The 15701-nt window shown below is 43.1% G+C and overlaps 1 protein-coding gene across 4 annotated transcripts in view; it reads left to right on the top strand.

Moving 5' to 3' along the window:
* The window catches only part of UNC13B (unc-13 homolog B), a 336698-nt gene that overhangs the window by 162858 nt on the left and 158139 nt on the right, over positions 1-15701 (top strand). For 3 of the 4 annotated variants that reach the window (XM_050943527.1, XM_050943525.1, XM_050943526.1), the window contains 2 exons: positions 5906-5928; positions 13896-13942. In XM_050943527.1, the coding sequence (XP_050799484.1) occupies positions 5906-5928; positions 13896-13942 (70 nt within the window). The remainder of the gene's footprint in view (positions 1-5905; positions 5929-13895; positions 13943-15701) is intronic. The other variant, XM_050943528.1, reaches the window with a different exon arrangement.

Raw genomic sequence — 15701 nt, 5'->3', positions numbered from 1 at the left:
GCAAATATTTGCACTGTAAAAAAACGAGAGAGTATTTTTCAATTCACCTCCTCTGAATACTGTAGCGCAATCTCTTTATCATGAAAGTTGAACTTACAAATGTAGTATTATATACAAAAAATAACTGCATTCAAAAATAAAACAATGTAAAACTTCAGAGCCTACAGTCCACTTAGTGCTTCTACTTGTTCCGCCAATCGCTCAGAGGAACAAGTTTGTTTATAATGCACCTGCTTCTTGTTTACAGTGTCACCCAAAAGTGAGAACAGGCATTCGCATGGCACTTGTAGCTGGTGTTGCAAGATACTTGCGTGCCAGATGCGCTAAAGATTCATATGTCCCATCATGCTTCGACCACCATTCCAGAGGACATGCATCCATGCTGTGGACGGGTTCTGCTCGATAACATCCAAAGCAGGGTGGTCCGATGCATGTTCATTTCCATCATCTGAGTCAGATGCCACCAGAAGAAGGTTGATTTTTTTTATTTTTGGTGGTTTGGGTTCTGTAGTTTCTGCATCGGAGTGTTCCTCTTTTAAGATTTCTGAAAGCATGCTCCACACTTCATCCCAGTATCCCTCTCAGATTTTGGAAGGCACTTCAGATTTTTAAACTTTGGGTTGAGTGCTTTAGAAATCTCACATTGGTACCTTCTTTATGTTTTGTAAAATCTGCAGTGAAAGTGTTCTTAAAATGAACATCATGTGCTGGGTCATCATCTGAGACTGCTATGACATGAAATATATGGGAGAATGTGGGTAAACCCAAGCAGAAGACATACAATTCTCCCCCAAGGAGTTTAGTCACAAATTTAAACACACAGTTTTTTTTTTTAATGAGTGTCGTCAGCATGGAAGCATGTCCTCTGGAATGGTGGCCGAAGCATGATGGGGCATACTAATGTTCAGCATATCTGGCACATAAATACTTTGCAATGCTGGCTACAAAGGTCCCATGAGAACACCTGTTCTCAGTTTCAGGTGACACTGTAAATAAGAAGCAGGCAGCATTATAAACACCCAATCACTAAGACCAACAAGTTTGAACAAAAAATAGGACTGAGTGGACTTGTAGACTTAGTTTTACAGTGTTTTGAGTGCAGTTATGTAACAAAAAAAATCTAAGATGTACTTTCACAATAAAGAGATGGTACTACTATACTTGTATGATGTGAATTGAAAAATACTATTTCTTTTGTTTATCATTTTTGTAGTACACGTATTTGTAATAAAAAATAACATTGTGAGCACTGTACACTTTGCATTCTATGTTGTGCTTGAAATCACTATATTTGAAAATGTAGAAAAACATCCAAATATTTAATATATTTCAATTGGTATTCTATTTAACACTGCAATTAAAACTGCGATTAATCACAATTAATTTTTTTGTGTTAACTGTGATTGTCAGCCCTACAATTTTTAACTTGTTTTTTGATTCACTGAAAATTTTTTAAAACACTTTATTTTGGGTACACTCAAAACTAATTAAAAAAAGAAATTCTGTTTGGCCACCAAACCAAAAAAAAGAAAAGGGGGTTATTTGCCCAAGTCTACAAGGAACTCCGTGACAGACAGGGATAGAATCCAGTATTCCAAGGCTACATTTAGTTATCTTAACCATGAAACCATCCTTTCTCCTCCTTCAATCCCTTGTCTTATTCATTACACGCATTCCATCTTCTGTGGCAAATAAGGCAGGGGTCCTGCAGACAACAACATCCCATCACTGCACAACTTGGATTCATCTCCGGAACCTGGTCCATTCTGTGTACTGAATGAGGCACTGATCCTGTAGAAAAAATAATTTGAGATCATGTAATTAGAGGTTTTATCGTAATGCATGTGCACTAAAGAGCCAAATAAAGGCAGCTTAATTCTAGAATTTACTAGCTTTTGAGTGCTTGAATTTGCAACCTTTAATAATATTTGTTTAATAGTTCTATGTATGTAACATATATAGTTATCCTCTCTGTGGCCCAGTAAGAGCAACAAATTAGTCCAGCTGTTAGAATTTGTTACTCCAATTTTCTCAGATTACTAGCGGATCAGGTATGATATTTTAGAACGGCCCAGTGTCTTTAAACTTAGTGACATTTTAGCACTGCAATATACTTCGTGCCACCAGCTTGTGGCAACCAGCATCAATCCTGAAAACTGGGATGGTGATATTGTACTGTTGCAGTGTGTTACTGTGCATTGCCCGTGAAGATCATCAGTTACTGTGTCTCAGTATTTTGAGGTGCAGATTCAAGGAGCTGGATAAATTCATATGCTCATACTGGTGTCCATCTTGGTTTCCATATCGTCAACATTAAGATAAAACCACCATTGAATATTATGCTTTTGAAGACTCTCATGATCTTATACACACAGATTTTTTTTAGCCATTCCATCAAGTGTAGTCGCTCAAACGTAGCCTAAAACTAAATTAACATTTTATTTGAATTGAAATCTGTATAGAAGTCTGTTCATTAAATTTTTGTTGCAATATTTTGATTTTGTAGTCATACATATTCTGATCCAGAATCTCTGCTAAAAGTGTAGGTTTTAGCTGCATTCTTGCTTGTCATTTGCATAAAATGATTTGACTTTCAGGGATTGAGTTGAAAGCAGCCTGTCTGTTTTAATAATATCTTAGTGATCGCACATATGTAATTACACCCTATATAGAGCAATTTTACAAATTGTTTTAGCGATTCAACTGATTGCCCCTAGTTGCTATGTGGACTTGACTTAGCGCTTGTTTTCTCTGAAGTCATTTGATTCCTTCATACAGACACAGAACTATTGCGCTGGAAGGTTTGTGAAATGGCTCTTTGTATGCCTACGAATCACTGTGAACTGGAAGTGCAAGTAGCAGCTAAGAGTTTGCGTGACTCCTGCATAACTTCATTAATGTTGGAATTATCTTTTAAAGTACGGTACTGCTTTATTTTATTTTTGGGAGACTAGTTTCGCTGTAGGAAACCCTCAGTTTTTGTTCATTACTTAAAAACCTTATTAAAAACAGAAAAAGTCACAAAAAAAGTAAAACTTATACCACGGAGACTGCCATTCTGCTGACAGACAAAGAGAAAGGGTAGGAAGAAAGGAAGACTTTGGTCTTTTCAAATCAAATATATAAATACACAAAGGCACCTAAAGGAGTATACTCTAAGAAATTCCTCTTGAAGCTTCAGCTTTTCTGTGACCAAGAATGTCTCATTCCTCAGTTGTTGCCATTTTCTGATTAACAGAAAAATTAGGAAAGGAGGAAGCACGTTTCCTGATTTCAGCATTTATTTTTCCCCATTTATAAAGTGCCTAGCCACTGATTAGAAAAGCCAGGGAAAACAGATGAATCTTGTAACCTGCCTTGAAAAGGCCGCCACTACACGGTAGCAGACCCCATTAACCATCCTTAGGCTCTACCTAAACCCTCTGACATAGAATTTGTTCTGTCATTAGGATGAAGAAGCCAGGAAGTGAGGGGGGAGAAATAGGAAATGCACCTCCTTTCTGTGATAAATGGTGCAAGTTTTCTGTGTCCATGTGAAATTCCTGCTCCCTGTCTAGTAGTAAAGTAATACAAGTTTTGTTCAGTATCTTCATTAGTGATCTGGAGGATGGAGTGGACTGCACTCTCAGCAAGTTTGCAGATGACACTAATCTTGGAGGAGTGATAGATACATTGGAGGGTAGGGATAGGCTACAGAGGAACCTAGACAAAGTAGAGGACTGGGCCAAAAGAAACCTGATGAGGTTCAACTAGGACAAGTGCAGAGTCCTGCACTTAGGATGGAAGAATCCCATTCACTGCTACAGACTAGGGACCGAATGGCTAGGAAGTAGTTCTGCAGAAAAGGTCCCAGAGGTTACAGTGGATGAGAAGCTGCATATGAGTCAACAGTGTGCCCTTGTTGCCAAGAAGGCTAATGGCATTTTGGGCTGTATAAGTAGGGGCATTGCCAGCAGATTGAGGGATGTGATCATTCCCCTCTATTCAACATTGGTGAGGCCTCATCTGTAGCACTGTGTCCAGTTTTGGGCCCCACGCTACAAGAAGGATGTGGAAAAATTAGAAAGTCCAGCGGAGGGCAACAAAAATGATTAGGGGGCTGGAGCACATGACTTATGAGGAGAAGCTGAGGGAACTGGGATTGTTTAGTCTACAGAAGAGAAGAGTGAGGGGGGATTTGATAGCTGCTTTCAACTACCTGAAAGGGGGTTCCAAAGAGAATGGATCGAGACTGTGTTTTTAGTGGCACCCAATGACAGAACAAGGAGTAATGGTCTCAAGTTGCAGTGGGGGAGGTTTAAGTTGGATAGCAGGAAAAACTTTTTCACTCGGAGAATGGTGAAACACTGGAATGGGTTCCCTAGGGAGGTGGTGGAATCTCCTTCCTTAGAGGTTTTTAAGGTCAGGCTTGACAAAGCCCTGGCTGGGATGATTTAGTTGGAGATTGGTCCTGCTTTGAGCAGGGGGTTGGACTAGTTACCTCCTGAGCTCCCTTCCAACCCTGATATTCTATAATTCTTAGTTATGCAGGAAAATGGCAGCATCCTTGCAGACTAAGAATGTGGAAACTGCCTGCTGTTCTGGACCCCCTTTTGAAAGGTATATGTACGTCGGCCAGGATAGAGCTCTAGCCTGCTGTGGCATGGGGAGAGGAGCACTGCACCCAAACATCCTCAACCTTCCATCCCACCTTTGCTGGAAGAGATCTTTACTGGCTTCTACTGCTTCATTGCACTGCCACCCCTTGTGGTTGCACTCTCTGTAAGACACCAAGTGTATGGTCCTCAGAGATTCCGAACTTGTAATGCTTCCCGTGCCTGAAAGCACCCCGGAATGTGTTGCGCAGAACTCGGAATCGTTGTTGCAAGTCTTGTGTTGGGTGTGCAGATAGGGGATGGGAGCTCTGTTTCTGTTAGCTGTATGAGGTAGGAGGCACTGGCCATATGAGGTGGTGGTTTTTTCAGGTGAGATGGGTAGGATGAAAGAGGGAGGAGAAGTGCAGCTAGGGGAAGATTGGGGGAAAGAGCAGAAAGAGAGGTGGGGATATGAAGGAATGTTGGTAAATAGCGTAGCAGATGGATGGACTCTCTCTCTGTTACTCCCCCATGTTCACACATACAGATGTATTGACATACGTTCCATAGCGTAATGGCCTCTGCAGTGGCTCATTCACGAGAGCCAACCTTTGGCAATGTGCTAATAGCTGATGGTGCCACCTAACTGAAAATGGTCTTCATGGAAAAGATAAAAGGGCCACTTGTAGCAAGCTCAATAATACTTAGGGAAGCTTTACTAGCGCACTTGCAGGCAAAATTCAATAACCTTACATCAGAAAAAAGTTGTTGAAAAACACAAGCTTGAAAAATGTTCACTACAGTTTTAATAGTTGGAACCATTTTACCCCTCTTGATTTTCTTCAGCATTCTGTTGCTTAGGCATTTGATCTAAATATAAGTAATAACAGAAGATGACATATTCCTCGGACAAGTCTAAGTCCAGACTAATCGCCCTGGGAGTGTTTAAGAGGGTTTTCCCTCTTCGGCCTTATCTGGCAGACATGTAAAGTGTGTGATGCATAATTCTGAGAAGAAAATTGGATTATGAAAAAGTTCGTCTTTTTTTAATGAAAGGGGAACTGAAGCCTTTTTGTTTGTTTAAAAACAATTTAATGTGCGTAAGAATGTGAACCCCAATGTTATAACTCTAATTAAAAATTTTCCACATTTTAGCTAAATAGACCTTAGTATGTAAACGTTCCAGACAAGCATGTGAAAACCTTCCCACCGCACGAACAGCTCTTGGACTCAGCAAAAGTTTACTCCAGTTTTCAAAGCTCTGTCGCAAAGTCCATGGCAAAAATCTACTCTAATAACTCTGTTCTTCTCCTTCCTCTTTTTCTTTGCAGAAGGAAGTAGAGGAGAACTTCAGGTTATACATACAGTACATTCTAACCAGTGTGTCTCCTCCTTTTCTGAAGCTCCAATATGTGTGCATGCCCTGTCTAATTGTAACCAGTTGCTTCAGCTGAGGCTTTCAGATTCTTCCTAAGTTTAGCATGTTTTGGTTTTCAGAGGAATTGCTGCTAATGTGTATGAGCAAAGAAGAGTCTGTTCAGTGCGGGTTACCTCTAAGGAAAAAATATGCATATTTTATAGATTGAGAGATTCCTGAATGATACTCTGTGATCTGTGTATGTATACACAGGTGCAACATTAGCAAAGGGGAAGTGGTTCAATGTAAGTGTTTTATTGAGTGTTTTCTAGTGCCCCATTTACTTTCTGCACCTCTTGATAAATTGAGTGGTTCCCATCCACACACTCCATCACTAGCATCACTTCATTCATCTCAATGTTTTCTGTATAATTATTGCATTTAAAAGCTGAAACTACCATTTATCGGTAGTAATAACACTGGGGTCAAGCGATATGACATGAACTGGAATACAGGTTTGCTGTAGATTCCTTGGCTACTGTACTGTATATTTTTCTTGGAATTAGTGTCTTGTGTTCCAATATACAGTGAAAAGGATACAACTGTGCCATCAGTAGTTAGATGTATTTGCTAATCTGAAACAGTTTGCTCTCCGGTCACAGGACTTATGCTGAGATTTGCATCACTGCTTGCTGCCGTTCAAGTACAAAGACGGTATTGGGTTTAACTGTGTGATAAATCTTTGAAAAATGTTTGTTCCCCTCTTTCTCTCCTCTCCCCATGCTTGGTGCATTTATCGAGTTTTTCATGGAGTGTTGTCCAATTTCTTAGCTTATATTCTTAACTTCTAGTGCAGAGGAAATTCTGCCTGCCCTAAAAACCTTTCATTCTTGTTTCAGTTGCCATTTTGGTTTCCTTCCTGTCTCACTGTGGGCTAGGTACTCGTTGCATGAATTGCTTTTCATTAGTTTGTGTCTTGAGCTAAACCGGTTTCTGGCAGCAGTCTGAACCTCACATGGTCATTTGGCTTGTATGTGGAACAAATCTCCCGAGGTGTCATGTAGGTCCCCGAATTCAGAAGTTTGAGCTTTAAGCTTTAGCTTACTCACTTGTGCATCAGCTGCTTCATATTACTGCACATGGCAAGTAAAAAATGAAATGTCTTGTATGTAACATTTTCACTGAGATTAATCCTCTGTCATCTTCCTCCTTCCATGTAAAAGCATCAGATACCTGCCAGGCTGCTGAATCTTCCGCATGGAGAACTGTAATTGCCTGAATTTGGTTATCCTCCAGCTGCCCCTGGAATGACAACCTTTCAGTCAGTTGTTTAAGCTGATGCCATTGTTGCATTACGGTGAAGCTTCTTTGCAGATACAAGGGGCGTGGATGAAATAGTCACCTTCTGGGTTTTTGTAACTTTGAACAACATGTAAAATTGAGTGAGCAATCAAGTCAGGTTAGTTGGAATCTTGGTCCAGCATTTTAATAACTGTGACCACTTTGCTCAGTCTGAGCTCGCCAGCGCCTCTGAAAACACATGCTCAAGGGTTCACTAGGGGTGCTGACACAGTCACTCCTATCCTAGCATCTTGGTCCTCCTGATTCTCACAAAAACAAATTTGGACATTGGCATTTTTTTTCCAATGTTACTAATTTAACTTACTTATACTCAGGTAAGGACACATTTAAAAAAATAATAATTTTAACCTTGGTGCTTCTTCAACCATTTATGTACAGTGGTTTTACATGTCAATATGGTTTTCACTTATTCTGATAACTTGTTTGATGCAATGTTTAAGAGGAATAGAAGATTAAATGCCTTTTAAAAAGGAGAGCTTTTCCTTTGTTCCTGCAGAGAACTGGCAGTTCTTTACTGGTGTTGTTACTTTTCATCCATTCCAGACTTGGTGTGTTTGCCCATTGGATGCATTTGTTTCTATCATGTGTATATCTCTCTTTTAAAGTACTCCTCTACAAAAGTGCTTAAGTGTTCCTTTCCTCTCCATTAAAACACCTGAAGTAATCTGCAATACAATCTAATTATTTCAGATAATTAGCTCAGAGGACTAGTAATCCTAGCTCCTGCCCTATCTGCATAGGCAAAGCTCTCATTACACTCAGTGTAGGTGTCAATGAGCATTTTGCTTATTGAGCCTAAATGAGCAGCTCTGTTAGTTTGACTCATTATTCCAAAATACGAGCTATGTGTTCGGTTTCTCAGTCGGGTTATTGGTTGGTAGGAGAATTGAGTTACAGCTTAAGTAAACTCGCTGGGTGTAGTGTTCACTACTGTGAGTGGTCCCCCGGTTTTACATGCAGTAGGAAGCACTGTATCTGGTAGTAAGTGTTTGCTGGACCAGGTCCCAGGTTTGTAAAATTATTGGCTGTCAGTATGAGAAGTATAGAACAGAATGAACAGGGATGTAATGATTTTAAGTTTTATGTCCCTGAGTATCTGTTTAATGCTCCATTATTGAAATACTTTTTCACACATTTATACACTTTACCAAGATGGACAGTAAAAAATAATGTTCAGCTTTAAATGAATAGTTGGGCTGGATTTTGCACCCCTTCGTGTGTTGAGTGGTTCCTAGCTTTCAGCAGTCCAAGTTACTACTTGAGGAGTGAGGGACAACTCAAGGAGAGTAAGGATGGCAGAAATGCTGAATTTTGTTTGACTAGAAATAGTTCCTGAATGGTTTTGCATGAAGGCTTCGGTTGTGGATACCCTGGGTATTAAAATGTACACCTTTGCTTTGCTTTGCTTTCCTTTCCTGCTTGGTTCATGAGAAACAATGGCTAAAATGCCAGCCATCCTTTGGAACCGCCTTCTCTTTTGTCACTTAGTTTGTCTCCTGGCCCCACCCTGTTGAGTATTGGACTTCCTGGCTTTGAGATAGATCTGGCTGCCTCAGCTGCACTCTGTTCTGTGAGCTAACTGCTGCTGTCTGCCAAACCCGAAGAGTTTTGTACTGACTCGAACAGTCTTGTAACTAGCAGCCTGGCCCAGGCCTGTAGCTGGCTGCTGAACTATTTCCCTTTCCTGGGAAAGGTACCGTGCGATCTTCTGACAACAAACTGCCAGGCTGAAGGGAAAACGCTCATCAGTTCTGGTAATTCCATTCTAACAGCACTGCGATCTGACATCTCTGCCCTCGACAGGCTACTGCAACTCTCTGCAAAATGTCACTAGGTGCTGTAGGGTATATTATGATATGTTACGTTCTCTCTCTGCTGAGGTAGCATCTCCTGAGGTACATCTAACTTCAACTAATCTTAGCTACAGGAAATGCATCTTCCAGTTCCAGAGTGTGCTATGGCCGTGTCTCTGTCTGTGCATTCTTCTGGGTAGCTTCCTTTGATGTCAGTGGAAGCTGGGCACTGCTTTGAGAACAGAATTTGGCCCTTACTGTCAGGCAGATTTTAGAGAGATTAAATATTCTGGACGATATTTATGCTGGTGTTTTAATCTCTTAAAAACTCGCAAATTGTATTTAGTACACCTCAGATGATCTAGTCAAATACTTTTTCCTACCACTGTCTGTATTTGAGAAGTTATTTTCAGCAATAAACCACAGTTAATTTGCATTTAACACATTTGGTCATTGATTCCAGTGAAAAAATTGCTTTTTTGCCCCTGCTACCAGAACATAAGTTGATATCTTCAGCGGGCTTGACAATCCTATTTGATTTGATTTAATAATTATATTCTTTATTGCATCTTCTCCTGAAGTTTATAGGAAAACTGTGGGAATTATTCTTGTACTGTGTTTTTCCTCTTTGAAAGAAAATACCTGTTTATATTGATCTCTAGATTTCCACGGTCCGCTTGTGTCCCCACTCTGCTCTGTCAGATCACCTTAGTGGGACCGGTACTTGGTCCTGCTAGTGAAGGCAGGGGGCTGGACTTGATGACCTTTCAAGGTCCCTGTCAGTTCTGTGAGATAGGTATATCTCCAATTATATTTTTTATGTTTTGACTGTAGCAGTCTGTCTTAGGTGAGGGGGTATTGATGACGTTTCTTCTACGGGGGGGACCCAGGAAGGTGTGAAGAGTTATAACCCTCTCAGAGGAATGTTCCTTCCCTCTGCAGATGCCCCAAGATCTGTGAGGAAACTCTGCTGATCTTCAGATTTTAGTAGGGCTGGCAGCTCATGCCTCTTGCTTGTTCTGCAGGCCTTCACAATCCTATATCATCAAAGTTGGGATGTATTAAAACTTATGTATATTTAAATCAACGGAATGAGCAAGGCATGTGCTGAACTAGTTTTGAACTATCTGACTTGGTTGCAACGTTTGCCTCCATCCTGTCTTCATCTGTTTAATCCAAGCTGGACTGTTCACTTTTCAGGATAAGAGTCTTGTTTTCTGTCTAGAGAGTGTCATGCACACCAATGAAGCTATAGAAATAATAAATAGCAGTAAGGAAATCAGACCTGGAGAGGTTGATGATTCAAACTGGGTGGAAACTTGCTATGTTTTTCTAAGTACCTTCAGATCTTCCATGGAGGGTTCTTTATGAGTATGCGATTCACTCCATAATTTCTATGTTGTGCCCACAGGAAAGAAAAAGAAGAATCTTCCTTTTTGGTGCTGTCATCTACTGTTTTCTATCCATTATTTGACTGGAATGTACTTACTGATGGCTGTCCCTTTCATTGATGGGGATTCTGGAGAGGACACCCACTTTTAGAGAAAGGGTGCCTGTTATACTAAGCATCATTGCAGTCTCCGAAGATAATGACTTACACTTACGTTTTTCTTTTCTATACAAGAGGTGTATATACTGTCAGCAAATTAAGATTCATACTGACCTAAAATAATCACTCTTAAATGTTATACTCTCTTCCACATATCTCAAATTTACCATTAGAAAGTAGTTATTTAGCATTGAAGATGAAGTTCTGGAAGGGCATGAACTAGGGTTACCCATTTTCTAATCTCACAAAACCGAACACCCTTGCCCCATGCTTGCCTCGCTTCTTGCCTGAGGCCCCGTCCCCTCACTCCATCCCTCTCATGCCATCACTTGCTCTGCTCCACCCTCACACATTTTCATGGGTCTGGGGTAAGGGGTTGGGGTGCGGGGGGAGGGGGCATAGGGCTCCGACTGGGGGGTGCAGGCTCTGAGGTGGGGCTAGAAATGAAGAGTTTAGAGGGCTCTGGGCTAGGACAAGGGGTTAGGGTGCAACGGGGTGAGGGTTCTGGCTGGGATGTGGGCTCTGGGATGGGGCCAGAGATGAGGGATTTGGGGTGCAGGAGAGGGCTCTGGAATGGGGCCAAGGGGTTCGGAGTGAAGGAGCAGGTCAGGGCTGGGGCAGGTGGTTTGGGTATGGGAGGAGGTGCATGGTGTGGGTTCCAAGAGGGAGTTTGGATGCAGGGGGGGGCTCAGGGCTGGAGCAAAGGGTTGGGGGTATGGGAGGGTGTGTGGGGTGCCACTCAGGGCTGGGGCAGGGGTATGGGGTCTGGGAAGGATTTAGGGTGCAGGAGGGAGTTCCAACATGGGGCAGGAGGTTGGGGTGCCAGAGCAGATTTGGGATGCAAGCTCTGGCCAGGTGGCAGTTACCTCAGGTGGCTCCTGGAAGCTGCCGGCATATCCCGCTCCTAGGCAGAGGTGCCAGGGGTCTCTGCATGCTGCCCACACCCACATGTGCTACCTGTGCCCTTAGGTGCCATCTCTCCACCTCCCATTGACCATGGTTCCCAGCCAATGGGAGCTGTGGAGCTGGTGCTCAGGGCAGGGGGAGTGCATGGAGCTCCCGTGGCTGTCCCTGCACCTAGGAGTAGGAGAGACATGTTGGCTGCTTCCAGGAGCCGTGTGGAGCTAGGGCAGGCAGAGAGCTTGCCTTAGCCCAGCTGCGCTGCAGACCAGACTTTTAGCAGCCCGGTCAGTGGTGCTGACCAGAGCCGCCAGGTGTTGTTAGATGTTTGCCTACATGTGTGTGTTCTTTGTGTGCTGTCCCAGCTCTGCACAGATAGTTGGCACAGCAGACCTCAACTGAACTGCCCAATGACCACAGGATCCATTAAGGTGTGAAGGCACCCAGCCAGGTTTATTGTCAATGAAACACGGTAATAGCACCTGGTAGACTACCAGGATACTAAGACATGTATGCCTGTGACAATGGAAACAGCTCAGTGAATGTCGGGACTTTCCATTCCCCTCTCGGCTGACTCTCCCTCTGAGACTCCATTTTATTCATCAGTACAAACAAGTTATGTATTACTCCTCTGAGGTAGTTAGTTGACACCCTCTTACATAGCCAGTTACCACCCATCACACTGTCATCCTGACCTTATCTTTAGGAAGGGTCAGCGTGCCCCTATTATCTCTGGGGAATGTGCTGGTATCGGGGTGTTCTGGTACCACCCTTCTGCAATGTGTTTGTGTGAGTGCTCTGTGCTAGCACCTCTTAGGAATGTGCATATTTGCAATATCAGCCCTGTTCTTGCCAGATAGACTCATAGGTCAGAAGGGACCAATCTGATCATCTAGTCTGACCTCCTGCACAAGGCAGGCCACAGAACCCCACCCATCCAATTTTATAACAACCCCTATCCCAGGACCGAGTTATTGAAATCCTCAAAAATGGTTTGAAGACCTCAAGCTGCAGAGACACCACCAGCGAGCGACCCGTGCCCCACGCTGCAGGGGAAGGCGAAAAACCTCCAGGGCACCTGCCAATCCGCCCTGGAGGAAAATTCCTTCCCGACCCCAAATATGGCAATCAGCTAAACCCTGAGCATGTGGGCAAGAGTCACCAGCTAGCACCCCAAATATGGCGATCAGCTAAACCCTGAGCATGTGGGCAAGAGTCACCAGCTAGCACCCAGCTAGATTCGGAGAGCAGGGCCTGCCTCTTGCTCACAGCCTGTGTTTGCCTTATATCAGCAAAGCTTTGGCCACTACTTTATCTCAGGCCTCATACCAGCCTCTGATACGAGGGTTTTTATTTCAGGCCCACTTACTACTACACCAGGGTCCTTTTTCGACCAGGTGGTCCGATCAAAATGCCTGGCAACCTTAGCATGAGCCCCAAGAGTAGGTTAGCAATAGACAATAAAGGTACCCTTTCTTCTCCAGGGATAGTTACAGTAAACAATTTCCCTCTGCACAGCAAATTTTACTGGTCCCTTTAGTTACATAATAAATATTTAAACACTTCTCAATTCTTATGTCAGTCCATTGAGGAATTTTTAAAGAAGCAAAGTCAAATGATTATTTGCCCACAAATGTATGTTCCTACACTACTGTAAGAATATGGCTTGAACTGACACAAGCCAGATGTGATACTGAAAACCTGACCATAGTTTACCCCATTGTGCCTCTGGATGGCAGCTGTCTCAGTTCTCAGCTGGGCACCTCATAAAAAGTGAGTGTCCCTGGATACCCTGTGGAGTACAAAGCTTTTCAACATTAACATAAAGGTGGAGTTTTAACAGCAAAATGAAGTTTTTGTTTCGTGGCTGAAGAAGGCCTTTATATTTGCGCATGAATAAAATGACAGTAGGTTAAGGTATTCGTTTGCTAAGTAAATCTGGGTCACTTATGTTTGTAACTTCGTCTGTCCCTCATTTGTGCATTTCCTACAGCTTGTTTTTAATTTATAATAAAATAGAAACGTACTCCTGGTGGTCTAGAGTGATAAGGAAATCTTTGGCTGGGTGGGGAAGGCTGGAGTTGCTCTTCTGAGACTCCTTTTGAAAGGGGAGGTGCACTGAACAGGCTCTTTTGGTCCCTCTTTAGGAGTTCAATGAGATCCCATCAACTGTTTGTGTATCCCCATGACCCGTTCTGCCTTGCTGCAGTCATTTGAGGTGCTTCTGGAAATGGAGTGTGTGTGTGCATTTACCTGCATGAAGTGTGCTCCATTACACCTCTCCCCAAACCTTATCCTACTGATTTATTTCAGGGTCTCTTCCTTTGGAAGCTAACTTTGTTTCTTTTTCATTATTTAAGGGTCAAGATGATGAAGATTCACCAAAACCACCTTGGTTCAAAGAAGGGTAAGTGTGGTTTTGGACTTTTTAATTGTTTCACAGTGTTTTGTCTCTCATTTCACTCAGGGCTGGCGCAACCATTTAGGCGACCTAGGCGATTGCCTAGGGTGCTAGGATTTGGGGGGGCGCCATTTTCTTCGGCAGCGACCGCGGCGGCTGGATCTTCAGCCACCCCGGTCGCCGCCGGCATTTAGGTGGAGGGAGCTGGGGCAGAGGAGCGCGAGGAGGGCCGTCTGCAGCAAGTATGGAGGGGGGCAGCACGCAGGGGAACTCCCCGCCTCAGCTCTCCCCTGCCCCACCTCCTCCCCAAGCACGCCATGGCTGCTTTACTTCTCCCGCCTCCCAGGCTTGCGGCACCTAAGCTGATTGGCGCCGCAAGCCTGGGAGGTGGGAGAAGTGAAGCAGCCACAGCGTGCTTGGGGAGGAGGCGGGGCAGGGGGGTTCCTCAGGGCAGAGGGTGGGGAGCTGCCGCAAGGGGGGCGCCTCAGGGCGGAGTGGGGGGGGGCACGGGCGCAAGGTGGAAGTTTTGCCTAAGACGTGAAACATCCTTGCACTGGCCCTGATTTCACTTAAGCAGAAGTAAAAAGCAATTTGCAGAGTGCATGTTGCTTAAATGATTCTCTTCAAATAGTAACACTTTACTTCATAGACACAACCATACTGTTCCCAAGAACAGTGCTGATATGTTTCACAGCCTCCGTTTAAATTGAAAGGGAAGTGGCATAGCCATAGAGTGTATCGTGCAGCTATTCATGTTGAGACCTGGGCTCAAGAACAACGTTTGCACGGTTACACCTTATTTGTAAAGTGCTGTATGCAAACGTGCATGGTGATAAGTATTCATCGTCCTTTCTATCCAAATTGTAGTGGTAAAGTGTTTAAAAACTTAGGAGGCTTTGTATGCTATCTTGTTCTCTGAGTCAGCCAGGTAGCTGGCCACATTGGAAAGGAAAAACAGCATCTCGGAATAAATGTTGAGTTCTACTGAAGTTCAGATGCCTTGTCCTCACTCCTGAGAAAATGGAACTAAAGAATGTTGTGAAACTATCCTATAAGCGCAGCAATGATGGCAAGTAGAGTAAGCAGATAAAACTGGAGGGACTCAGCAAAACTTTGCAAAATCTCTTTTTAGTTTAATAATGGTCACAACTATTAATCTATAACTTGTCAGCATGAGGTGAGTTGCAGTTTCTTCACCGTGTAGTATGCTAGCCACTGCAACTGGAGCTGGCAAATTCTGCTTACACGTTAAGTCAGTGTGATACTTTGCATACTGGATGTCACCATTGTAGTTTTTTCATAATGAATTCGAGTTTCTTTAGGACAAAGACGTGGACACATTACATGCTGCTTGATTTTTGTGTGTGTTATATTTGGATAGAAACATACGGCTTTGCCTTGTTTTTTCATTCTCTCTCGTTGCTTGTGAACAGTACACAGTAGGCATTGATGTGCAGATGCAGTTTTGTCCTGAAATCTCAGCACAATATTGGTTCTCCCTGTGTGTAAACTAGATTTCATAATATTGAAATAGGTTTTCTTAACCAAACATGAAGTTAAACCGAATAAGGCTTCATTTTACAGCTCTTTACTTTCCAGTAATTGTTTTGCAATGTTGGCTCTGCCACAGAGAGCTTCTTGCCACACCTGCAGAAGCCTACTGCTGCCTAGCAACCTCCTGCTTTCCAAAGGAGCCCAAGATTCTGCTGAAGAGGTTGGTGGAGAACTGGCAATTAGCGGTAGCAGAAGATAGTGATTTATTCTA

The sequence above is a fragment of the Gopherus flavomarginatus genome, chromosome 3 (assembly GCF_025201925.1).
Source record: "Gopherus flavomarginatus isolate rGopFla2 chromosome 3, rGopFla2.mat.asm, whole genome shotgun sequence".
Classification (NCBI taxonomy): Eukaryota; Metazoa; Chordata; order Testudines; family Testudinidae; genus Gopherus; species Gopherus flavomarginatus.
The sequence above is the reverse complement of the archived record's forward strand: the minus strand, read 5'-3'. Positions and strand labels throughout refer to the sequence as shown.